Genomic DNA, 25,207 nt, shown 5'->3' with positions numbered 1-25,207 from the left:
AGCCAGGCTGAGGATGGCAGCGGGAGGGCAGGGCAGAGAGCTACACGTCAACCGAAAGGAGAAGCTGCTCTCACCGCGTTCTAGCGCGATACACGGTTTCGGCGATCCTCAACCCAGGAAACAGGAAGGTGGAATAAGAGAGTTGGAAGGGACCGTGGAGGTCTTCTAGTCCAACCCCACTCACCCCCTCAAGCAGGAGACCCTGGCTGTCCATGCTTTTCCTAAAACCTCCAGGGATGGAGCACCCACAACTTCCGGTGACAAGCAGTTCCACTGGTTAATTGTTCTCACTGTTGTGAAGTTTCTCCTTAATTCCAGGTATCTGAGAAACTTCCACTCATTGCCTTTCCTTCCTTCCTTCCTTCCTTCCTTCCTTCCTTCCTTCCTTCCTTCCTTCCCTCTCCTTCCTTCCTTCCTTCCTCCCTTCCCTCCCTCTCCTTCCTTCCCTCTCCTTCCTTCCTTCCTTCCCTCTCCTTCTTTCCTTCCTTCCTTCCTTCCCTCTCCTTCCTTCCTTCCTTCCTTCCTTCCTTCCTTTCCTTCCTTCCTTCCAGAATCATAGGGCTGCAGAGATCTTCCAACCAACCCCCTGATCAAGGCAGGAGTTCTCATACCATCCCTGACAAATGGCTGTCCAGTCTCTTCTTAAAAACCTCCAGTGATGGAGAAGGAAGGAAGGAAGGATAACAGAATCGGAAGGGACCCTAGAGGTCATCCAACCCCCTGCTCAAGCAAGACACCCTCTCCCATTTCTGACAAATGGCCATCCAGTCTCTTCTTAAAAACCTCCAGGGATGGACCACCCACAGCTTCTGGTGGCAGGCAGTTCCACTGGTTCACCGTTCTCTCGGGAAACGTCTCCTTAGTTCCAGGTTGCTTCTCTCCTGGATTACTTTCCATCCATGGCTTCCTCACTGGCCTTCGGGGGCTCTGGAGAACCGATTGACCCCCTTCTTCTTCTTTGGGGCAGCCCCTTGGATCGTGTCACCCGGATCCTTCTTTCCACTAGACTAGACATGCCCAATTCCTGCAACCACCCGTCGTATGTTCCACTCCCAGAATTCCTCAGTCATCCACGGTGCTCGGTCAAGCCAGACTGACTTGAGCCCAAGAGTCAGGATTGGAGGAGGACGCCTGGGGCCTCAGGTCCAAAATGTCTGCCGGGAGGGCTGGGGAATTCTGGGAGTTGGAGTCCTCCGGGCTTAAAGGGGCCAAGGTCGGAGAGCCCTGCTCCAAGACCTCGGCTATCAAGCCCGTCTTCGGGGAGAAAGCATTCACACACACACACACACACACCTCCCTTCTCACCTGCTCCCCCAGTTCCAGGCAGGTGACTCGGTAAATGTACTGGTTCTGCTTCCTCCGAGCCGGCAGCCGGATTTCTGCCACGTGGAATTTCTTATCGTCCGTTTTCAGCTCCAGGAAGAAACGGGACGGCTCTAACACCCAGGGGCCGGGACCCCCCTCAAAGACCATCTCCTTCGTGGAATGCCAGGTCACCAGGGCCAACTGCACGGGGTTCACGGCCTGGAGGAAAACGGGGAAAGAGAACGCCGGAGGACGGGTCGGGTTTCCTGCCTAGGCAGGGGGCTGGACTAGAAGACCTCCAAGGTCCCTTTCCAACTCTTCTATTCTATTCTATTCATCTCTATTCTATTCTATTCTATTCTATTCTATTCTATTCTATTCTATTCTATTCTAATCTCCATTCTATTCTATTCTCTATTCTATTCTATTTTATATTCTATTCTATATTCTATATTCTATTCTATTCTCTATTCTATTCTATTTTATATTCTATTCTATATTCTATATTCTATATTCTATATTCTATTCTAAATTCTATATTCTATTCTATTCTATTCTATTCTATTCTATTCTATTCTATTCTATTCCATTCCATTCCTATCCTCTATATTCTCTTCTCTTCTGAATCCTGTTCTGTTCTGTTCTGTCCTGTCCTGTCCTGTCCTGTCCTATCCTATCCTATCCTATCCTATCCTATCCTATCCTATCCTGTCCTATCCTAGGTTTGTGGGGGGGATGGGCTTTCCAGTTTAGAGAAAAAATGTGGAGGAAACCTGGCAGAACAAAGTTTCCAGAATTACAGACAGATTTTCAAATGGGGGAAGAGAAAGCGGGGCTCAGTTTTCTGCAGACACAACCAACATCCTTGATGGCTCGCCACCTTGATTAAGGACTACAAAAATGAGGAAATGCGGGAGGGAAACTCTCTCTCTCTCTCTCTCACACACACACACACGCACACGCACAGAGAGAGATCTTCCCCTCTTGAACCGAGGCCGGGCCGAGATCCCCTCCTCACCTTGAGGGGTTCGTAAGCCACGAAAGTGGCGCTGGCTTCGAAATACTCCTCGAAGACGGTGGCGCTGGCCGTGACGAGAGTGTGACCCAGGGACCTGGCTGTCAGCTGGATGGTGGAGCAGGAGGTGGCGCCGACTTTCGGCTTCCCTGCGGAACCAGATCGTGGCTGGTTTGCGGGAGGCAGAGGACGACGGGGACCATAATCCAAACCCTCCCCCTCCCCCCAACCTCCTGGAGTGGGCCCTTAGCTATCGGTCCCCCAGACTCCAGGGTAGAAAGTGAGGGAAGACCCTGAATCCTAGCCCCGTTTTAGGCAGGAAAGCCGGCTGGGTGACTTTGGGCCAATCACCAGGAGACAGGGAGTCCTAGTCCCGCCTTAAGACACGAAAGCCGGCTGGGTGACTTTGGCCCAGGAGACTGGGAGTTCTAGTTCTGCCTTAGGCATGAAAGCCGGCTGGGTGACTTTGGGCCAATCACCGGGAGACGGGGAGTTCTAGTCCCACCTTAAGACACTGGATCTTAAGACCTTCAGACACGAAAGCCAGCTGGGTGACTTTGGGCCAGGAGACTGGGATCAGGAGACTGGGAGTTCTAGTTCTGCCTTAGGCAGGAAAGCCAGCTGGGTGACTTTGGGCCAATCACCAGGAGACGGGGAGTTCTAGTCCCGCCTTAAGACATGAAAGCCGGCTGGGTGACTTTGGGCCAGGAGACTGGGACCAGGAGACGGGGAGTTCTAGTCCTGCCTTAGGCAGGAAAGCCGGCTGGGTGACTTTGGGCCAATCACTAGGAGACGGGGAGTTCTAGTTCTGCTTTAGGCACGAAAGCCGGCTGGCTGACTTTTGAGCCATTTCCTCCCTCTCAACCCAACCCTCCCTCACAGGGTTGTTGTTCTAATGGGAAGAAAAACAGGAGGGAGGGAGGAGTCATTAGGTAGGTTTGCCAGCTTGTGTTATAATAACAACAAAAGGCAGGAACAAAGTAAACAGAAAAACATCCCTGTTGTTATGTTGTTGTTTTCCTCAGCAAATTCTTGCACGAAATCCTGCACAATATTTCACGCAAGAGATGGATGGGGGGGGGGGGAGATCAACGAAGAGAGACAGGTGCCAAGGACCCACCTGCAGGCCGAAGAGCCTGCCCTCACGAACCAGGAAAAGCTGGTCTAGTGAGGGTTTTACCTTCTTCGTTCAACCCAAAGACCCCTTGCTTGTCCATGCTGACGTCCAAGGCCAGAAGCGAGCAGTCGGTGAAAGCGGTGGCCTCCTCCGTCTTCTTCTCCACGTGGTACATCGCCAGTTGCACCTCCAAGTTCTGGCCGATCTCGGCGTCGGCGTGGAAGGGAAGGAGCTCCATCTTGGACAGCTTCAGCACATACACCTGGGGTGGGATTCAAACCTTTTTGCTACCTGTTCTGGGGGCCTGGGGCAGGGGAAGGTTAGGTCAACTAAAAAAATACTCCTTTGGTCCTTTGAGTTGCCAGCAGAATGGGAGTGAGGAGAAAGCAGTGCATTCCTTAAATGCTTCAGATAATTGCTAGGCAGCCGAAGCTGTTGGCACGGAAGATTATTACCGGAGAGCATGATTGACGACTCCTGGCTATGGATGCGTCTCATTGGAGAATATACATCCAGGGGGCGGGTCAAGGGGGGATGAAGGATGTGTCAGAGTCAGCTCTTCGGTGCACTTGCCTGGATTTCTCCAAAATGGAAGGGGTTCTGCACGTCCCTGGCCTGCACTGCGCTTTGGCCCTTGGTGAGCCCCGCGGCGACGATGCCTTTGACGGTGACGGTGGCCACCGACTGGTTGGAGGAGGTCCAGGTGAAGTTGCCGCTGCCCCCCTCCACCTTCAGAGAGGCACGGGCAAGGCTTCAGAGGAAATAAGGGACACCCCCACCAGGACACCCCCCTCCCCCCCGCAAAATGGAGTCCGATGGCACAGCTGACCTGGACTTTGTAGCGGTACAAGAGATCCAAGGAATGGTGGGGGAAGGCTAAGAAGGAGGGGGTCAGCGTGATGGGAAGGTAGATTTTTATTTCTTGCTCGTGGCTGATGGGGGAGACAAAATAATCTTCCAAGCCGCTCTGCAGGGAGAATTTAAAAAGAGAAATGGGGTGGGTTTTTTTTTTTTGACAGCTGTCTCTCTCCCTCCCTCCCTCCCTCCCTCCTTCTTTACCTCCCTCCTTCTAATTCCCATCTTCCTTCCTTCCTTCCCTTCCTTATCCCTCCTTCTCATTTGCATTTCCTTCCTTCCTTCCTTCTTTCCTTCTCCCTCCTTCTCATTCCCATCTCCTTCCTTCCTTCTCCCTCCTTCTCATTCCCATCTCTTTCTTTCTTTCCTTCCTTCCCTTCCTTCCTTCTTTCTCCCTCATTCTCATTCCCATCTCCTTCCTTCTCCCTCCTTCTCATTCCCATCTCTTTCTTTCTTTCCTTCCTTCCTTCCTTCCTTCCTTCCTTCCTTCCTTCCTTCCTTCCTTCCTTCCTTTCTCCCTCATTCTCAATCCCATCTCCTTCCTTCCTTCTCCCTCCTTCTCATTCCCATCTCTTTCCTTCCTTCCTTCCTTCCTTTCTCATTCCCATCTCTTTCCTTCCTTCCTTCCTTCCTTCCTTCCTTCCTTCCTTCCTTCCTTCCTTCCTTCCTTCCTTCCTTCCTTTCTCCTCATTCTCATTCCCATCTCCTTCCTTCCTTCTCATTCCCATCTCTTTCTTTCCTTCCTTCCTTCCTTCCTTCCTTCCTTCCTTCCTTCCTTCCTTCCTTCCTTCCCTCCCTCCCTCCCTCCCTCCCTCCCCTTCTCCCTTCCTATTTTTTTCACTTTTTTCCTCCTCCCCTTCTCCTGCACAAACCCCGTTCCCTTCCAGCACTGATGATGTTACCTATTTAGGTCATGAAATATCTGCAGGAAAACCACCAAGTTCACACCGGCACCTCACAGAATAATCTATGAACTGGGCAAAATCATTTAAACGGCTCCAAGTTCTTTCCTTGGTTTTACTTGGAATATTTTAATGAGATGTGCTAAATACATCAGGGTTGACCCCTTCCAAACCCACCACGCCCTGTTGTTGTTGTTGTTTTAAATCCCAGGCCCAGCTGGGAGATCAAATGTGCAGAGTTGCCCCTCTTTAAAGTTATTTGAATGATGACTTCAAACTAAAGACGGCAGGCCAGGGAAAAAAATTCCTCGGCTGGGGAAGAGCCTTTGGGTTCCTAACCTGGAGGAGCACGGAGAGCAACATGGCTTTAATCACTGTCACTCCTTCCTTCAGCACCCGAACGGTGTGATAGGAGCCATTCGCGGAAGACGTGAACTCCTCGAAATATTCCTGGGGGAACTGGTGAGTTATTCGGAGGTTCTGGGAAGGCAAAATGATAATAATTGAAAAGGATCTGAGCAGGAAAAGGGGAAAACTTAGCAGCGAGGCCAGGTGGAGGAGAAATGTAAATTATAGGCAGTCCTTGATGTCAACAACAACAAAAAAATACTCCTTTGGTCTTTTGAGTTGCCAGCAGAAAAGGAAAGCAGTGCATTCCTTAAATGCTTCAGATAATTGCTAGGCAGCCGAAGCTGATGGCACACAAGATTATTACCAGAGAGCATGATTGGTGACTCTTGGGTACGGATGTGTCCCATTGGAGAATATACATCCAGGGGATGAGGGAAGACCAGGGTCAAGGGGGAAATGAATGATGTGTCTTAGAGTCGGCTGCACCCAGGTAACGTCGACATGGTCACTCCTAATAAATGTTTTTTTTACTCTGAGAGATGCGGTTAGAGACTTATGATTTGAATGGGGGTGGATTGTCGGAGCTCTTGACAACCGGCTGACACTAGTTACTTAGCAACCATGAGACCTTCCGAAGGGCCTACCTAGGGAGCTGGATTCGACATTCTGACAGCGGCGACATGACCGGCCTTTGGGTTCAGCCTGGGTTCACTTAAGGACCACAGTGTTTGTCTAATGACAATGCTGTACCAAGGTCATAAAATTGGGTTGGTCACGGCCACGGCGGGCACCTTCCCTTAGGGTTGTCATTTGAGGTCTACCTGCACGCAGGTTTTCTCCCGACGCCTACTCACATCGGAGGGGTAGACCCTGGTGCTGGATTTGTCGAAAACTTCGACCGTGACGGCGTAGGTCCTCCTCGCTTCTAAGACCCACCGGTTCCCCGGCTGGACCGTGAAGCCTACAAGGATGGAACCAGGGGAAGCTGAAGACGCCGCCGTTCGATCCGCACGTCTTCATGCGGGGCGGGGAACCGACCCAGGGTTCCTCGTTTTAACACGGGTGGGGGGGGACTTCAGTTCCCAGAACTAGCGGGCTGGCTGGGGCATTCTGGGAGTTGAAGTCCAGCCATCCGAAAAAACCCCAAGGCTGAGAAACACTGTTCTAGATTGGAGCCCCTGGAGCAGCAGCCTGACCCAGAGGTGGTATTCAGCCAGTTTCGGGTCAGTTCTGGAGAAGCGTAGAGGAAATTTTGAGCAGTTCGGAGCACCAGCAAACACTCCCTCTGACTGGAGATTTTGTAAAAATCTTTTGTTAAAAGTCTCCTTCCCCCTGCCCACCACACCCAACAAGCTATGCCTACAGTAGTAACCAATTTTTTGAATCCCACTGCTCCTTACCTAAAAATCCTGGTTCTACCACATATATGGTGCAGTTCGGAAGGCCTAGCGATCCCCGCATGTGGATGTCTGAATGCGCCCGTAAGGAATTCAACCTTTTTTTTCTTTTTTTTTTTTAACTGAAAGGGGGCGGGGTAGGGGGGGGTGAAACAGAAGGGCGGAGGAGTTTCCTGGCTAAGCCAAGCAGATCCCACTGGAAGGGTAGGCTCAATGCAGAGGAAAGGGGATTTGGATGAAGGGGCTTACTCATGAGGAGGGTGGCATTTGCCCTTCAACACAGTGGGGAAGGAAGGAAGGAAGGCAAAGAAGGAAGGAAGAAGGAAAGAAAGAAGGAAGGAAGGCAAGGAAGGAAGAAGGAAGGGAAGGAAGGAAAGAAGGAAAGAAAGAAGGAAAGAAAGAAGGAAGAAGGAAGGAAACAAGGAAGGAAGGCAAGGAAGGAAGGCAAGGAAGGATGAAGGAAGGGAAGGAAGGAAGGGAAGGAAGAAAGAAAGAAAGAAAGAAGGAAGGAAGGAAAGGAAGAAGGAAGAAGGAAGGAAAGAAGGAAGGAAGGAAAGAAAGAAGGAAAGAAGGAAGGAAGGCAAGGAAGGAAAGAAAGAAGGAAAGAAAGAAGGAAGAAGGAAAGAAGGAAGGAAGGCAAGGAAGGAAGGAAGAAGGAAGGAAGGCAAGGAAGGAAGGAAGGCAGGGAAGGAAGGAAGGAAGAAAGAAGGAAGAAGGAAGGAAAGAAGGAAAGAAAGAAGGAAGAAGGAAGGAAGGCAAGGAAGGAAAGAAGGCAGGGAAGGAAGGAAGAAAGAAGGAAGGAAAGAAGGAAAGAAAGAAGGAAGACAAGGAAGGAAGAAAGGAAGGAAAGAAGGAAGAAAAAAAAGAAGGAAGGCAAGGAAGGAAGGAAGAAGGAAGGAAAGTTGGGTCAGAGGTCATGAGAATTACCTCCAGGGACCACTAACAAACGATACTCTTATGGACAAAGGCCAGATTCACCTGGCCCAGCTGGAGGGCGGTGACGGTGGCCGTGCTGGTGTCCAGTTGGGCCACCGGGAGAAAAAGAAACCCGTTTGGTGCCTTCACTTCATCCTGCAGTTGCAGCTCGTAGTGCTCCAGAGGCAGCTCGACCTCTGCAGGGGGGGGGGAAAAAAGGGGTGGGGGGGTTGGAGAACATTCTAGCAAAACATGGACGGGTGGACTGCTCCCTCCGCACCAGCCACTTTCGTTAGCCATCTTGCCTCTTCCGGCCCAGCCTCAAAACCGGCCTCGCTCAGCTGGGGATCTGCAAGGGACGTTCTCCAGGGCAATTGTTCCTCGCTCCAGCTGCTTTCGGAGCTGAGGACTTCAAGTCCCAGAATCCCCCCCTCCTCCCCCCAGCGTAGCCAATTTTGGGAGCTGAAGCCCGCAGCAATTTTCCACGGCAAATCTCGATTTGGTTTATGGCAGTCAGAGACCAGGACAAATGAAAGCGCAGACCTTTTAAAGCCTCTGAAATTGGGAAAAGGCCACTCCGTCAAACAGCAACCGGGGTTCTCAGGAGGGACGTAACCACGGCTTAACCAACAAACCCACACCTGGCTAAGAAGCTGCCGGAAGCCAGCGGGGGTGAAGACCACCAGCTTTTGAGCTTGAGATCTCCAGGAAAACGGTCCGCCGATTCCAGGTGTTCCTCACTCGCCCTGAACAAGCACTTCGTGGTTCACCGAACACACCCGGGGGTGGATGGGGGACCCCTCTTACCGACAGACGGACAGGGAGTGGGGGGGCTGCCAAAACGCCCCTGAGCAACGCTGGCAGGGAACAGGGGCCGTCGCCGCAGCCTACCTGTGATCTTTCCCTGAACTATTTGGCCAACTCTGTATTTGATATAAGCTCCCACGAGCAGGAAGACATCGTAGGAAGGCATAAGGAAAATATTCTCCAAAACCAACAGGCGCACCAAAGCCGCGGCGACTTTCTGGGCGAAGGGAGGGAGGAACAAAGCAGAGACTTGAGAGGGGCCTTCTCCCCCTTCGGTTTTGGGGGGAGCGAGGGTGGGGGGTGGGGGTGAAGTGGGCAGAGCTGTCGAGGGTTGAACCTAAGGGTGGGGGCGATGCCCTGGCTGACCCCTGCCTTGCCACGGACGCTTCCCACGGGGCCCCGATCCGTCTTACCCACCTTGTAAACAGGGTCCTGGATCCGGACCTTGATGACGGCTGCCCCGGTTTTGATTCCCGAGACCAAAATTCTGTCGCCCTGTTTCTCCTCCTTTTCCATCTGGACGATGTAGTCGGGTGGGGAGTATTCCGCCTCGGAGTACTTCAAAATCCTGGAGAAGCAGCAGCCCAGGTTTGAGAGGAGACAAAAGGCTCAGCTCCTGCAAGCGTTTGAACATCCGTCCCTACCTATCTATCTATCTATCTATCTATCTATCTATCTATCTATCTATCTATCTATCTATCTATCTATCTATCTATCTTTCAATACATCCATTCAATCGACATATTATCTATCCATCCATCTATCTATCTATCTATCTATCTATCTATCTATCTATCTATCTATCTATCTATCTATCTATCTATCTATCTATCTATCTATCTATCTATCTATCTATCTAGTCTATCTTCTATCTATCTATCTATCTATCTATCTAGTCTATCTATCTAATCTATCTAATCTATTATCTATCTATCTATCTATCTATCTATCTATCTATCTATCTATCTATCTAATCTATTTAATCTATTATCTATCCATCTATCTATCTATCTATCTATCTATCTATCTATCTAGTCTATCTTCTATCTATCTATCTATCTATCTATCTATCTATCTATCTATCTAGTCTATCTTCTATCTATCTATCTATCTATCTATCTAGTCTATCTATCTAATCTATCTAATCTATTATCCATCTATCTATCTATCTATCTATCTATCTATCTATCTATCTATCTATCTATCTAGTCTATCTTCTATCTATCTATCTATCTATCTATCCATCTATCTATCTATCTATCTAGTCTATCTTCTATCTATCTATCTATCTATCTAATCTATCTATTATCTATCATCTATCTATCTAATCGATCTATCATCTATCTACTATCTATCTATCTATCTATCTATCTATCTATCTATCTATCTATCATCTATCTATCTATCTATCTAGTCTGTCTATCTATCATCTATCCATCCCTTACATCCACCTCCCCACACCCTATCCATCTACCTACGTATCTATCTACCTATCCATCTACCTACCTACCTATCCATCCATCCACCCACTTACCTATCCATCTATCTACGTATCCATCTACCTTCCTATCCATCCATCCATCTGCTCATTTACCTCCAACAAGTTTGCTCACAAACGCGACCGCAACTTAAACCTGGTTTAACAGACATTTTGTTTCCAGGATCGTAGGCATCTCGTAAGCGAAAGGTGTGCCGATTTTTTTTAAAAATTAATTTTTTACCATCTGTCGCAAAAGGCTGTTCCCAAGACTTTTTAAACTCGACTCCGCCTCTGGGGATCCTGCCGCCGCCTAGTTTCACAGAGCCGATTGGCCCTCAGGATCCGGCCTCACCTTATTTTCTTGGAGAGCTCCACGTTTTCCATTTCGTCGTCCTTGGCGACGCTCCACTCAAATTCCAGCCCTTCCAGGCTGCTGAAGGTGTTACCTGCAGAGAGAAAGCCGAGTGAGTGTAAGGGCTTGTGGCCATAATAGATGGGAGGACCATCCGGTATTCCAATTTTTAACAAAACACCTCTACAAACCCTCCACAAAAGGTAGATTTTTGTTTTTACCCCGATACCCAAAGCACCACAATGAAGGTAGCAGGCAGGTCAAACGGCCTTAGCCAATGCGGAGAAAAAGGCACCGCTGGAAAGGTGACTCCAGCTCTGCCCGCTTCAGGCGGCTGGGAAGGTGGATTACTGAAAGGGTTGGGCGGGATCTGGATCAGGCACCTTCGGCGTCGAGAGCTCGGACGCTCAGCTCCAAGGGAGAGTCCTCCACGTAGATCTCCCGCGTCCGCGAGACGATTTCCACCTGCTCGATCAGATCCACGATGATGTCACAACGGAGCAAGTGGCCCGTCACTGGAAAAAACCAACCACAGCGTTGTATCTCCTGCTCTCTGGCTGCCAGCCAGCGGAAACAGGGTCAGGTCAACCGGACAAACCGGGTCTTCAACCGTCTCGAATCTCACCTTAGCTTAGAACCTTTAAGCCTTGAGTTAGAGAATCTAAGAAAGCAGCCTGGTCCCAAAGCTTGTGACAAGAGCTGGACAGCCCCTTGTCTGAAATGGTATAGGATCTCCTGATGGAGCAGGGGTTGGACTAGAAGACCTCCAAGGTCCCTTGCAACTCTGTTATTCTGCTATCCTTCCTTCCTTCCCTTCCTTCCTTCCTTCCTTCCTTCCTTCCTTCCTTCCTTCCTTCCTTCCTTCATCACTGGAGGTTTTTAAGAAGAGACTGGACAGTCACTTGTAAGAAATGGTACAGGGGCTGGACTAGAAGTCCTCCAGGGCCCCTTCCAGCTCTATTCTGATTCAATGTTTATTTATTTTTTATTTATTGACTTGATTTGTCCATTGCTTACAAAATAATAGGTATGAGTATAAACATGAGTAAGAATACAGGAAAGAGGTACGATTAAATGGGGACAATAGGACAGGGACGGGAGGCACAATGGTGCACTTATGCACGCCCCTTAATGTCCGTTTTTCCTGTCTCTGAATTGCTAAAGATCCCAACCAGCCTGCCGGGAAAGGTATTAATTTGTAAAAAAAGGCCACTTCTCTCCCCTCTCTGTTCTTGCCAAAAAACCAGAGCTGAAACTAAACATCGCGGATGAGTTTGTCAATTGCTTTGAATGCTCAGCAGAGGCCGCTGGACACAATGGGAAACCTATCCCATCATCTACGGTCCGGCTGCTGGCCAAAGAGCTGGCCATTGGCCGCCCCTCTGAGATAAGGCGGGTCCAGCAACAAACCCTGCAGCGATTCCAGGTGGGATACTGTTTAATGTTGAAGAGTCTGCAGGAGAATGTTCCAAAGAATGAATGAATGAATGAATGAATACTTTATTGGCCAAGTGTGATTGGACACACAAGGAATTTGTCTTGGTGCAAATGCTCTCAGTGTCCATAAAAGAAAAGAGACATTCATCAAGAGTCAAGAATCATCAGGTACAACACTTAATGATAGTCTTAGGGTACAATAAGCAATCCAATCATACCAGGAAACAATCAATAAAAATCGTAAGGATACAAGCGACAAAGTTACAGTCATACAGTCACAAGTGGGAGGGGACGGGTGATAGGAACAACGAGAAAATTAAGAGTAATAGTAATGCAGACTTTGTAAATAGTTGGACAGTGTTGAGGGAATTATTTGATTAGCAGAGTGATGGCGTTCGGGGGAAAACTCCCCTTGTGTCTAGTTGTTCTGGTGTGCAGGGCTCTATAGCGTCGTTTTGAGGGTGGGAGTTGAAACAGTTTATGTCCGGGATGTGAGGGGTCCGTAGATATTTTCACAGCCGGGCAGGGGCAGGGGCACAGTCCCACCAATCAGAATTCTTGAACTGGCAGCGTCCCCCTTCAGCTTCCTGTCTCCACCTACCTGTCTCCTCTGCTATGATCACACTGGCTAGCTTTGTGGCCTGCAGAGAGCGAGCGGTGAGCAGCGCCTTCTGTGAGCAGACTGTCCCATTCTCGTATATTGGATCGATGGTCACCGTGTCGTGGCGGGTGGAGTACCTACAGGGCAAAACAGGAGAACCTTAGACTTCCCTCTTTCCAACAGCAAAAAACAAAGGCCGAATCATCAACATACCGTAGTATCCCAAACTCTTTGGTTTTTGCAGGCTTCATTGGTCCATGAGATTGATTGACTGATTGATTGATTCACTCTCTCTCTCTTTCACACACACACACACACACACACACACACGAAGCAGATGGACTTCTGGCTCAATAATATAATGTGCATGATGACATCATATCCATCACATCATCAGGTGCATGATGACGCCATCACAGTCATCACAAAATAATCAGATGCACGATGACTTCTCACTGGCACAACGCCATCAGGTGCACGACGATGACACCATCACAGCCATTACAATATCATCAGGCGCCCTGATGACATCCTCAAACCCTCAGTGGTTTAGCAGCAGCAGCAGATTGTTTTTTTTTATTTCAATAATGGATGACTTATTCATAATGTTTTTTCAATCCTCAATCCTTCAATCAATGAATTCCGCCCCCCCCACCTCAATTCTGGATGAATAATTAATATTTTTTCCAATTCTGGATGAATTAATCCTTTTTCAATTTTGTATTAATGGTTTTTTCCCCCAAATTTTGAATGAATTGTTTATAGATTATTTTTCAATACTAGATGAATTATCCCTAGCAATATTTTTTTTTATCTCCAAATTCTGGATGAATTAATACTTTTTCAATAGTTCCCACCCACCCCCAATTCTGAATTAACAATAGTGTTTTTTTTCCAATTCTGGATTAATTTTTAAAACTTTTTCAATCTTTTTTTAATTGTTCTTTGTTGTTGCAAATTTTGGATTGATTCCCAAAAAATTCTGTCTGCATTAGCAGTAGCATAGCTTTACCTAATGGGACTTCCGGGTGTTCGCCCCGCCCCACTCCGTGACGTCACTCCCCCCCGCCCGTTCTCCCCTCCTTCCCGTGAGGCCCCGCCCCTCACCAGGAATAACAACCGCCCTCAGCGCCCAGCACGAAGGGCACCCGCTTATCCCGGCTGAAGGGCAGCAACACTTTCGGCACGTTCAGCTTGTAGGCTCCCGCGGGCCCCGTCAGAAGCGCCACGGCGAGGAGGAAAAGCGGCGGCGGCGGAGCCCGACCCGGCCGGGAAACCGCCCTCATCTTCGAAAAGGAGCCCGGCCGCCGCTCCAAAAATGGCGGCCTAAAGCGTTGCTCCTCGCGCGCGCGTGCTGTCCTTGCGCGCATGCGCCGCCCTGGCCGCATGCCAACTTCGCGCTGTGTCCTCGGTCTGCGCGTGCGCCCTCGCCCTCTTCTCGCCTCGTGCTTGTGTGGGGGCGAGAGAAGGAAGCTTCCTCGCGATTGCGCCTGCGCGGACTCTTGATTCCACGGATTTTTTTTTTTTTAACATGGAATTTGAATTATTCCATTTTATTGTATTTATCGGATTTCTCAAGAATCAGCGAGGGAGATTGGCCATCTCTGAGCTGCAATACTGTAGAACGACCAACAGAGGGTGGTTGGGGACACCCTGGCCTAAACTCTGGCCTTTGCTGCCATCTAGTGGTGGTGCCAAGACTTGCAATGCAAAAAAGATTCAATGCAATAACTGGCTGTTCTAGAAATTGGGCTCTTCTTCATGGTGAACCCCCAAATGTTGGGGGTTAGTTAATTTCTACCCTTATGGCGTAATGGCAGTCTTGCCATTACGCCAGAAACTGTGAACACATTGGGCTGAACCATCAACTAACCTTGGACTTTCTGTGGTGGTGTAAATATAACAAGACAGCCTGGTTGTTGACTTACTACTAGATTGTGGTCAATAAAAACAATTTCCTTACCTATTTTGTCCCAATAATTTTAATAATAATTCTAGACATTTTGGGATCAACTGTGGTCGTAAGTCAAGGACTAGCAATTCTGAACACTCCCCACCCCTCCAGTGAAAGTCCTACTAAAAGAAATCACAAAGGAGCAGAGGGAATATTTCTGTTTATTATTCAAAAAAAAAAGACAATAAAAGACCGAAGCTATTTTTTTTTTTTAGTATCAAAACACTTGATATAATTTCCTCATTCCTCCCTTTCCCCCCACCCCACCCACAAATACACACAGTGGCTCTTCAAAGCCATGGCAGCGTATACAGTATTCTTCCTATGACACCCCAAAGGCCTATACAGAGATTGAAAAGAAAAAGAAAAAATTAACACAACCTTTAGGGGATCAAATTTCGAGAGTACAGAGGTGTCCCCCATGAACTATCAGCTCCTGGCTAGAAACAAAAAACAGGAGGGAGGGGGGGAAACCCATCATATTCAAAAAGTTACAAGCCCCTCTCCTCACCCAACACCAAGCACCCGGAAACTTAAACCTACGTGGGAAGAAAACGTGGATTATTCGGATATAATGTTTTCCCCAAAGTGTCAGAATTAAGTGCAGAAAAGAGCAAAGGAGCTGAAGAACAATTTACATGGGTTTAAAGAAAAGGAAACTTTTTTTAAAAAAAAAACCAACCCACACACGGACCCCGATTATGGTTTTTTTTTCTTTTTCTTTTAAACACAGTTCTTTTTTCCCCTAGCTGGGGGAAAAAAAAAAAGGTTATTAAAAACACGGGATTAAAACAGCAGCAGAGAAAGCGCACCTCAGCCCAACTTATTCCTTAAAAAAAAAAAAAAAGGCGAATTTAAATATTCCCCCCCAAAAATGGGAAAAGGGGAAGAGACAAAGAGGAGGAAAAAAAAAAAAGGGCTGTTTTTTCCTGGCGGAAGCAAATCTTTCTCCGTTAAGCGGATGCCGCAAAAGCTTTGCCGGTTGTTTTGGCAAACGACGGGATTTGGGATTCTTCGATCGCGCCGTCACATCGGGCCCCGTCTGATTGAGAGGCGAAACAGAACGGCACGTCGATTTAAAAGCTGTGCGCTTTCAACGTTTGTGCACTTGGGGGTGGAGGAAGCCTACGCGACACGTGCTCGCCAAGGGAGGGCTGTTAACCCGAAACACACGTTCGGCCACATATAATTTCATGCCTTAAAAGGGTGCATTTCAGTCGCGCTCGCTCCCAGGGAGGTGGGGGGGGGGAGAGCTACCTATTTTTCCTTCCTTCCTTCCGGCTGAAAATTTGGGAATGTCTGGCGGGCAAGGAAGCAAAGAATAAATAAAAACACGGCAGAGGTGTTTTTTTGTTTTTAAACTAAGTCGGCCCCAAACTTCAGGAATGTAATTTATAATAATTTTTTTTCTTTCTCTTCCCCACCTCGGAGGGTTTAGAGATCAAATTTTCTGGTACTTTTCTTCCCTTCTCCTGAAAGGAAAAAAGGGGAAAAAAAGAACAGAGATAAACTCAAGCAGAGAATCGCCGCTGCTCAGGAGGGGCCGCGTGGTAGAGAGAGAGGGGGCCACGGTTGGCCGCCGAGGGGGGTCTTTTACATGTCGTTCAGATCCAGCAAGGTCTGGTCCAACATCCGTTGCGTGCAGAGATGCTCCTCTTTGGTGCACTTCAGCTTATCTGGAAGGAAGGGCAGAACATGTTAGCGGTGCTCCGAGATTTGTTGTCGTCCACCCCCCCCCGCCAAAAAATAGCGGCGCCCCTGGCATTGCCGTGCTGCCCCGCAAAGCTTCGATTTGGCATGGGTTGTGCTTCTGCCTCTCCTCCCCCTACCCAGCTCCCACCGGGACGGTTCTCTCCGTTCATTTATAACCCCGCGAGGTTGTCGGTTGCAGCTGTGCCCGCAGGCCAAAGGTAAAGCAGTTTTGTGCGGTATGGCGCCGGACAAAAAAGAAAAACACAAAATGCAATTTGTGTAACCTTCCTCCGCCAATTTCTGCAGCGGGCTGAACCAAGGCTTAAGAAAACGGTCCGTCCAAAACTTGGAACGCTTCGATCTTTACCCATAAAGGAGAATATTTTATAACCTGAGGGTAGAAACGAAGAGTCTTGGATGCTCTCTGACCTCGCTTGTTTTCTTGCAGGCATTTCGTCACCCAAACTAGGTAACATCCACACTACCAGCACTGATGATGTTACCTGATTGGGTTGTGAAACGTCTGCAAGAAAAGCGTTGAGCTTGGAGAGTTGTCAAGGACCTCCTCGTTTTAATTTTTCTTGCCGATGTTGAAAGTTTCCGTTATTGGCTTCAAGGACAGATTTACTCCAGAATCCCAAACCTGGAACCACAACGGAACAATTTCTGGGCCGGGAGGCCACACAAGCCCACACGTGGCTTCGGTGACAAAATCACAACATTTTAGCTTGCGATGTTTTGGGCTTGCACGTTTTCTCGTCTTGCATGGAAGAGATGCACAGGATTTATTTTTGAAGGTCTGAGCAAAAGGGAGTTGTGAGCATTGCAAAATAATATTTTTTTTAAAAAAAAAAATGCAGTAGAGAATCCGGAGTTCAGGATATCATGCAGGGGGCGAAGGATCCATTTGAAAAGCTGCTCCTCCTCGTAAATCATCAATCAAAACCATCGGTGCAAAACCCATCACCGGGGAAACAAACCGACGTTCATACACCCCCACAAGAACACTCACATCAGGGCTTGTTCATTTCAATTCTTATTTTGAGCAGGGACGCCGGATCCTGCAAAGCAGCTGAGCTGAGAAAGCGTGAACAGCCTGGAATATTCTAACCCAAAAGTTTCGGCCGATGAGGATCAGAACTCAGATCTTCCATTTCTGGGTCAAAGTCTCCCCCCCACATCCCGTGACCAAAGCCAAAAGCTTGCCGCCGTGTGCAAAGCAGAAATTGTTAGGATTTTTTTTTTGTGGGGAGGGGGATAAATATTCCCTGGGATTTCAAACTCCGTAGCAGCAAAGGAAGAGGAAAACACTAAACTCCGTTCCAGGCCAAACAACGAACAGCCAGGATTGGAAAACAGCCTTTATATTAAAGCAAATAAAATATAAATATAAATTTTATATATATATATATATCTTTCCAGTGCCAAAATAAAAAATAAATACAAATAAAGCATGCTTCCTACACAAACGAGATGCTTCTGGCTGTTTCCAACTTCCGCAACACCAGCCGGATGGAACTCTCGTAGCCACGGATCCTCCTCCCCGTCAGCTGAACCGATGCCAGGGGAATTGAGATACCTACCAAAGGGTGTGTGTTTTTTTTGTGTGTGTGTTTTTCCTGTCTGTCGGACATCGGGTTTAAAAATGACTTTGCGGTCGAAGAAATAAGGAGACCTCAGGCGTGTGTCACAAGCGGGCCAGTGATTTTTTCTTTATTGAAACACAGGAAGCATTTAGGAAAAGCGCAGACCGTTCGATCCATCCACGGACAAAACGAAAAACGCCGCAGAGATTATTATTATTATATTATCAAGTGGGGAACAGGAAGGCAGCCATATAAGGGGACGGGGACGGGGACGAAAAGGCCTGAATTAGCATCGCTCTTTGCGCCCCGGGGGAACATAAAATAAAATACAAACATTTCTCAAACACACGAGCTCTTAAGTTTCCTGGCATTCGGTCTACGACGGGCAACGGGCTGGGTGATTAGCGTACTTGTGAAGCTTAGAAAACGGGGACGATTTAAGAGTGGAAACGACCGAGGGTTGTCGGCTGAAAAGCATTTTCACTTGGGAGAAAACGGGTTTGCTTTGCCTTCACAAAAACCCTTTTAGCCTGCGGGCCACCCCAGGAACTGGGCTCCCAAAATAAAATTAAAATTAAAAGGGTGGACCAATTGGTCGTGGGGGTCTTTTTGGAGGGGGTGGGTGTCAATCGCACAGATCATGCAGAGTTAACTTCAGTTCGTTCGCCAGCAGCCGGTTTTTCTCAAGCTGGCTGGAGAGACGCTCTGGGGGGAGGCAGGGGCGGTGGTAGGAAGAAGGCAAGATTAGGGGGGGTCGGGGGGGGGAAGAGGAAGGGAAGAGAATGAGAAGAGAAGAGGGGAGGGGGAAAAAACAAAGAAAAGGGAAAGTTAGTAGCCCCAGAGAGAAGCCCCTCCCCCTCCCCACCAAGGCATGCCAATATTGCAAAGAATTCATTCAGTGACCATGGGAAGTTATGACGGTGCTGGAAGAAGGGTGGCATGACCCCGGTCCTTGAAGTTTGGAACGGTGTTTCTGATAAGAGGCAGTTTCCTCTACTGGTTATAGCACCAGGCTAGAAAGTGGGACAGGGTGAGTTCTAGTCCTGAGTTGTTAGCCATGAAAACCAACTGGGTGACTTTGGGCCAATCACCAGGAGACGGGAGTTCTAGTCCCGCCTTAGGCAGGAAAGCCAACTGGGTGACTTTGGGCCAATCACCAGGAGACGGGGAGTTCTAGTCCCGCCTTAGGCATGAAAGCCAACTGGGTGACTTTGGGCCAATCACCAGGAGACGGGGAGTTCTAGTCCCGCCTTAGGCATGAAAGCCGACTGGGTGACTTTGGGCCAATCACCAGGAGACGGGGAGTTCTAGTCCCGCCTTAGGCAGGAAAGCCGACTGGGTGACTTTGGGCCAATCACCAGGAGACGGGGAGTTCTAGTCCCGCCTTAGGCAGGAAAGCCGACTGGGTGACTTTGGGCCAATCACCAGGAGACGGGGAGTTCTAGTCCCGCCTTAGGCATGAAAGCTGACTGGGTGACTTTGGGCCAATCACCAGGAGACGGGGAGTTCTAGTCCCGCCTTAAGCATGAAAGCTGACTGGGTGACCTTGGGCCAATCACCAGGAGACTGGGAGTTCTAGTCCCGCCTTAGCTATGAAAGCCAACTGGGTGACTTTGGGCCAATCACCAGGAGACGGGGAGTTCTAGTCCCGCCTTAGCTATGAAAGCCAACTGGGTGACTTTGGGCCAATCACCAGGAGACGGGGAGTTCTAGTCCCGCCTTAGACACAAAAAGCCGGCTGGATGACTTTGGGCTGGTCCCTCCCTCTCACCCGAACCCACCTCACAGGGTTGTTGTTGTGGGTAGAAGAAGAGGAGGTGCATTTGGATTGTTCGCTGCCTTGAGTTATTTGTAAAAATAGGAAGCGGGTTGCAAATAAATAGAATGAAAAAGAGGTTTTAACCAGGGGGAAAAGTTTGGGACGCAGCGATTTAAGGTCTTCCTGGAAGGAGCCAGGCCCGAGCGTTGCATCGGGGGGTCTCAATGACGTCCTACCCCGTCGGGAAGGAGCACTCAGCTTCTCCGGTTTGGCACCCCCTCAATTTCCCCGACTGCCCCATAGACGGGGTGGGGCAAGGGGCAACGGGGACGAGGAAGTGCTGATCTGAAGCCCAGGCACCCCTCAATTCGTGCCACCTTTGGTGGCGCAAAGTTTCCAATTCTGAACTTCGTTTTTTTCCACGGCTTCCTTGAGTGACCCATCACAAAAGTCACAATAGCCCTGGTTACGACCAAGTCGTGCGCTTAATGACCATCGTGCCATCCAGCCCCCTGAGCAAAAATATTCAGGGGTTTTTGACCCAGCCTGGCACGTCCAGGCAGTCCTCAACTTACAACCGTCCTTTTTTGAGGCACTAAAAAGGCAATTTAGGATAGTTTTTTCCCAATTTTGGACCGTTGCTGAATCTCTGCAGTCACGCAGGTTTCAAAATTCAGATGCTTGTTTGGTTACAGACTCAGATTTGTCACAGTTGCTGTATATCCTGGGCAGTGGTGGGATAAAAAACAGCTACCAATTGGGATGAACCAGTATTTCTTTTTTTCCCAACGATCAGCTGTTCCGACAATCAGCTGTGCCTGGATCCCTCTCGCTGTCTTACTGAAGGCCAGGAGGCCAAAAAACAAAGTGGTGTGTGTGTGTGTGTGTGTAACACACACACAGACAAAGCCACACCCACCCAGTCACATGGCCATGCCCACCCCGCCACACCCACCTAGCCACGCTCACCGAACCGGTAGTAAAAATATTTGCATCCCACCCCTAATCCTGGGGCTACGCAATCCTCTTTTGCCATCTTCTGACAACGGGGGAGCCAGAGCCACTCAACAACCGTGAACGACGAGAGTGATTTGCTTAGCAACGGTGGCCAGAGAAAGGTCTTAAAACGGGGCAAAATTCATTTAGCAAGCCTCTGGCTTAGCAACGGATTTTTGGGGGGGTCCCTTGCGGGGTTGTAAGTCGAGAACTACCTGCATCACTGAATGGGAGCCCAAAATTGGGCCTTTTATGTTGGGGTCCCCATCTTACAGGTCCCCCAATCCCCCAAAGGTGGATGGCCCTGATGTTGAGATACTTCTCTACGTATTAAAAAAAAAATCCAATTTTTCAGACCAAACTTTGCTTTTCGGAGCGTTAGCGGAGCCCCCTCCCCAAACACGGTGAAAGGTTTATTAGCGTTAACGCCGGCGTGTGAAGGTTTCCCTTTTGGGGTTTTTAACACCAATGGTGGTTTTTATTCTTGGTCTAGCATCCGTAGCAAATATACAACCGACAAGCAAACCGTGGCAGCTTTTGGAGCGGCGAGAGGGAATTGAGACTCTCCGTTGGGTCAAAAACATTTCAATCGATTCCGTCCCCGTCTTTTAAAAAATTGGGCATAAAATGGATTTGGGGTTTTTTGGTGGGGGGAATTTTGGAGAGGTTGGGGAAGCGGGGGCAGAATGTCCCCAAACTCAAACGGTAGTTAGTCCTTCATTTACGATGGGAATTGAGCCCGTAGTGATGGCTGTGAGCAAATGAAGGCATTCGAAGTTACGAGCGTCGTCGTTTCCGTCGTGAAGCAAAAGCATTTTTTTTTCCCTAAGGGGCGTTGGGATACCAAAAGTCAGAAATAAAATGCCGGAAACAAGTAGCCGGGGGGAAACGCTCCCCAAATTACGGTCAGGGGAAACCGGGTTTGCAGCCGTCGTAACTCCAACAACGGGTTGCACGGGGCTGTATCGTGAACTTTGAACAGTCGTAAATCGAAGACTCCCTGTAAATCCAGAGCGGCTGTCCCCATCCAACCGGGAAATTAAGAAGTCCCAAGAAACAAACTATACACAAGCCAACTTGAGTGCATTTTGCTTATTTTCCAGTGACAAGTGATACAACGGCGGAAAAAAAACCATGTTGTGTCCCAGGTGCTGCACAGCCACAACGCTTCCGAGCCGTGCCCCAATCCGGTGTCGCTCGCCTCTTCCAGCCAAAAGCTAGTGAGCAGAGGGAGGGGAGGGGGGAGGGGGCTCCCCGCAGAAGAGAAACAGCCCCCCCACCCACCCAAGAAAAGTCCACGGATCACAAAGGTGGTTGTGTTTCGGGCAGGTGTGCAAGACCGGACAGCCGTCCCCTGCCGGACGGAGGGCGCTTGTGCAAGAGATGAGCCTCCTCACCCTCCAGAATGAGGGGGCAGGTGAGATTTGGGGAGCGTGGGGGTGGGGGGAGAGGGAGGATGAGGGAGGGAGGGGAGGAAGACGGGTGGCTAGATAGATAAATAGGTGGAAAGAAGGGAGGGAGGGAGGAAGATGGCTAAATGGAAGGGAAATGACTAGATAAATAGGAAGGAAGGAAGGAAGGAAGGAAGGAAGGAAGGAAGGAAGGAAGGAAGGAAGGAAGGAAGGAAGGAGGGAAGGGAGGGAGGAAGATGAGAGGGAGGGTAAGAAAGAGGGAGGGAGGAATATAGATAGATGGATAGACAGATAAATAGGTAGATAGAAGAGAAGGAAGATAGATGGATAGGATAGGATAGGATAGGGAAAGTAAAGGAAAAGAAAGGAAAGGAAAGGAAAGGAAAGGAAAAAGGAAAGGAAAGGAAAAAGGAAAGGAAAGGAGAAGGGAAGGGAAGGGAAGGGAAAGGAAAGGGACCCGGGTGAACATTTTTTTTTTATAAAAGTCAGGCTTCGAAAGCTGCAGGCCGAGCGATTAAGTGGAGCTTTGGAATCACCAGTTTTATCTGTTTGCAAGAGAGAGAAAGAGAGAGAGAACGAAGGTTTAGCTTTGGGGGAAAGGGGTGTGTGAGTGTGTGTGTGTGTGTGTGTGTGTGTGTGTGTGTGTGTATTGGGGCAGCAAGCAAGGGACGAGGCGAGCAGGGAGAAAAGGGACACAACCCTTGTGCTGCGACAACGGGCGGGTGCGGTTAAAACAGAAGCGAAAGGTCCAAGGAGCCGAACTCAACACAACCATGCCGACAACGTTCAGTGGAAACCGCAAAGATTTTCGCACCGTTTCCAGCCGGACGCCAAAGGTGGGTTAGACTCGAGCGAGCCACAACCGAACACAGCATCACAACTTCAACACGGCAACCACGCCCCACCGGATCCAGGGGACTCCCCTCGACTTACGACCACCGTTCAACCCCGTAGTTGCTGGGGGTGGCCAAAAGTGTTGCCCCCACACACACACCAACGTTGCAGATCACCTTCGACATGCACGTCATAAGACGGGCCGTAGAACGACGTCCTAATTGGATCGGGCAGTGGGTGGGCGGGAGTCCCAATCCTCTCGCCGCGCCCTCCGGGGTGGCCGGTGGGCAGCAACCCACAAGCTTCAAACAGGTGCGTGGGCTTTTATCGTTCAGAGGTTAATCTCCCCCCCCCCAAAAAAAGCTGAGATTTGGGGGGGGTGTTAAAGGACGGCCATGCGCCCCCAAATAGAAGGGGTGACCCTTTCGATGGGGATCATGCACGGGACAGTATGTTAGAAAGCAGAGGTCACTCCGAGCATCGCTTGACCCCCCAAAAACCCTGGGACCCCTTCTCCGCTTCCCACACCCCAACACACACACACACACACAGCATGCCCAACACAAGGCCAACGCACAAAGCCCCTCCAGCGCACGGCAAAAAGTCGATATTTACATAGAAGTCATATCATTGAGAGCATGGTCCAGCTCCTCGCTTATGGCTTTGTATTTCAATTTCTGAGAATAGAGTTCATCTAAAAATAAAATTGGAGGAAGATCATCAGAGGGAGGGTCGGAATCAAACCAGGTTGGTTTTTTCTCGAGACCATTGCTAGGAAAGGGAACCGTGATCCAACGGTTCGAGAAACGGCGAGAAAACCTACCGCCGCTTTCGAGGATTTGGAGAAGAAAAGAAAAAAAGAAAACTTTTGTGGGATTTGTTCCAAAGCTAAGGCTGTGATGAAAAGTTTGGGTGTTGTTTTGTTTTTTTAATCTACTTTATCTCCGTGAAAATTAAAGAGGAATCCAGGTCCCACTTATGTCCGGAAAGAAAACAAAACAACGAAGAATTTAAAACCAGAGCTGTTGCCCTAGCTCGGTTATTTTGTGCTGGAAAACACGCAGCAGATAGAAGTGTGGGGTTTTTTTCCCTTTTGCTTCCACCCCACAAGGTTTCTCCCTTCACTTCGTTTTGAATTTCGTAGGGGGAAGACAATGCTGCTCTCTGTTGTGGGCCCAGAATGGCTGGAGAAAACCATTTTCGGGCTGAGAGATGAGCTGTTTACAACTTCTAACGTATAAAAATGGGACGTGTGAAATGAGGAGCCCCGAACCCACCGTTTCCCCCCGGAGTCTTGCAATTTGCAAAATATGACCGGGAGCGGTGGGGGTAGATTTGCATATTCTTCCTTCATGAGAAAAACAATGTCCGGGTTCCCCCTGAAAATAAGACCCAGGTTTTATATTCATTTTTGCTCCAAAAGATACATTAGCGCTTATTTTCCGGTTAGGTCCTATTTGGGGGAGGAGGGAAATACAACTCAATCCAATGTTTGTTGTCCGTGCACAACGTGTGTACAATAAAATTGAAAAGCAACTAAATGTGCCTGTCTGATCTTAACTGGGTCTTATTTTAGAGGGTAGAGCTTCTATTACAAAATTATATTTTCAGGGAAACGTTGTAGTTATCTCCCTAATGCAACGTGGTCGACACGAAATTCCTGAAAGAAAGAGATCAAACGTGTAATTAAATTTAAAAAAAATATCCAGAGGCTGCAGGAAGCTAAGCCTACGTCCTTTTGCAACAAATCTGGTGAAAGAAGACAATGGCAATCTTGCTTAGCGGTAAACAGCTGGCTGAAGGTTTGAGAGTCCTCCATATTTGAACATCTGCATCCAACCAGAGAGCTCACATATCCTTTGGCCTGTGGTGTCGTGCATTGTCTGGATCAGACATGGGAAGGCTGCTGTTCTCCAGATGTTGTGGTATTAACCATTTCCGGCAGCTTAAAGGCACCCCGGCGATAGAAATTAACAGTTGAGGCTTGAAAATATCTGGAGAACCATCCGCTCCTCACTTTGGTTCTAAATTCTGGTGGTAACATTTGGTTTTCACAAAATCCCCGTGTCCCCAAGGTGGTTTTTTTTTTTAACCCAAAAGGATTGTTTTTTTTTTCTTCGAAGAGGTGTCGCTTCTCATCCAAGAAGCTTCTTCGGTTCTGACTGAACGGTGGAAGGATGGCTATTCCTTGCAGTGATTTGGTCCTTAGCACTCTTGCCGAGAGCCATTGAGGCTACTTGGGAGGTTTTATTGGTGGTCTCCAAATAACCTCAATGACCAGATGACTGCAAAGAAGCACAAACCCTTCCCTCCTCCGCCCTTCGTTCAGAACAGAAGGAAGCTTCTTGGGACGAGAAGCGAGACCTCTTCAAGGAAAAACGAAGTCCGGTTGCCTCTTGAAAAAGCACCTGGGGGAAAACCACGACCTCCGCAGATACCG

At 48.8% G+C, this 25,207-nt stretch overlaps 2 protein-coding genes across 13 annotated transcripts in view; both read right to left on the bottom strand.

Moving 5' to 3' along the window:
* Positions 1-13,857, bottom strand: part of NUP210L (nucleoporin 210 like) — a 30,778-nt gene extending 16,921 nt beyond the window's left edge. The window contains exons 1-15 of the mRNA XM_087914043.1: positions 13,642-13,857; positions 12,535-12,671; positions 10,880-11,011; positions 10,497-10,590; positions 9,082-9,232; positions 8,749-8,881; positions 7,896-8,054; positions 6,946-7,014; positions 6,400-6,506; positions 5,534-5,674; positions 4,267-4,404; positions 4,011-4,166; positions 3,501-3,699; positions 2,324-2,469; positions 1,306-1,524 (exon numbers count right to left, since the gene is read on the bottom strand). Coding sequence (XP_087770169.1) covers positions 1,306-1,524; positions 2,324-2,469; positions 3,501-3,699; positions 4,011-4,166; positions 4,267-4,404; positions 5,534-5,674; positions 6,400-6,506; positions 6,946-7,014; positions 7,896-8,054; positions 8,749-8,881; positions 9,082-9,232; positions 10,497-10,590; positions 10,880-11,011; positions 12,535-12,671; positions 13,642-13,820 — 2,160 coding nt within the window. The 5' untranslated portion in view covers positions 13,821-13,857. The remainder of the gene's footprint in view (positions 1-1,305; positions 1,525-2,323; positions 2,470-3,500; positions 3,700-4,010; positions 4,167-4,266; positions 4,405-5,533; positions 5,675-6,399; positions 6,507-6,945; positions 7,015-7,895; positions 8,055-8,748; positions 8,882-9,081; positions 9,233-10,496; positions 10,591-10,879; positions 11,012-12,534; positions 12,672-13,641) is intronic.
* A 774-nt stretch (positions 13,858-14,631) lies between these two features.
* Positions 14,632-25,207, bottom strand: part of TPM3 (tropomyosin 3) — a 36,763-nt gene continuing 26,187 nt past the window's right edge. For 4 of the 12 annotated variants that reach the window (XM_087914032.1, XM_087914028.1, XM_087914039.1 and 1 more), the window contains one exon: positions 14,632-16,164. In XM_087914032.1, coding sequence (XP_087770158.1) covers positions 16,082-16,164 — 83 coding nt within the window. In that variant the 3' untranslated portion in view covers positions 14,632-16,081. Of the gene's footprint in view, positions 16,165-17,987; positions 18,472-21,598; positions 22,479-23,378; positions 23,462-25,207 lie in introns of those variants that run through there. The other 8 variants (XM_087914034.1, XM_087914030.1, XM_087914040.1 and 5 more) reach the window with 4 other exon arrangements.

Source organism: Pseudonaja textilis, chromosome 16 (genome assembly GCF_049901715.1).
Source record: "Pseudonaja textilis isolate UNSWEBS1 chromosome 16, rPseTex1.2, whole genome shotgun sequence".
Classification (NCBI taxonomy): Eukaryota; Metazoa; Chordata; class Lepidosauria; order Squamata; family Elapidae; genus Pseudonaja; species Pseudonaja textilis.
Note: the sequence above shows the minus strand (reverse complement) of the source record. Positions and strands in the feature narration are given on the sequence as shown.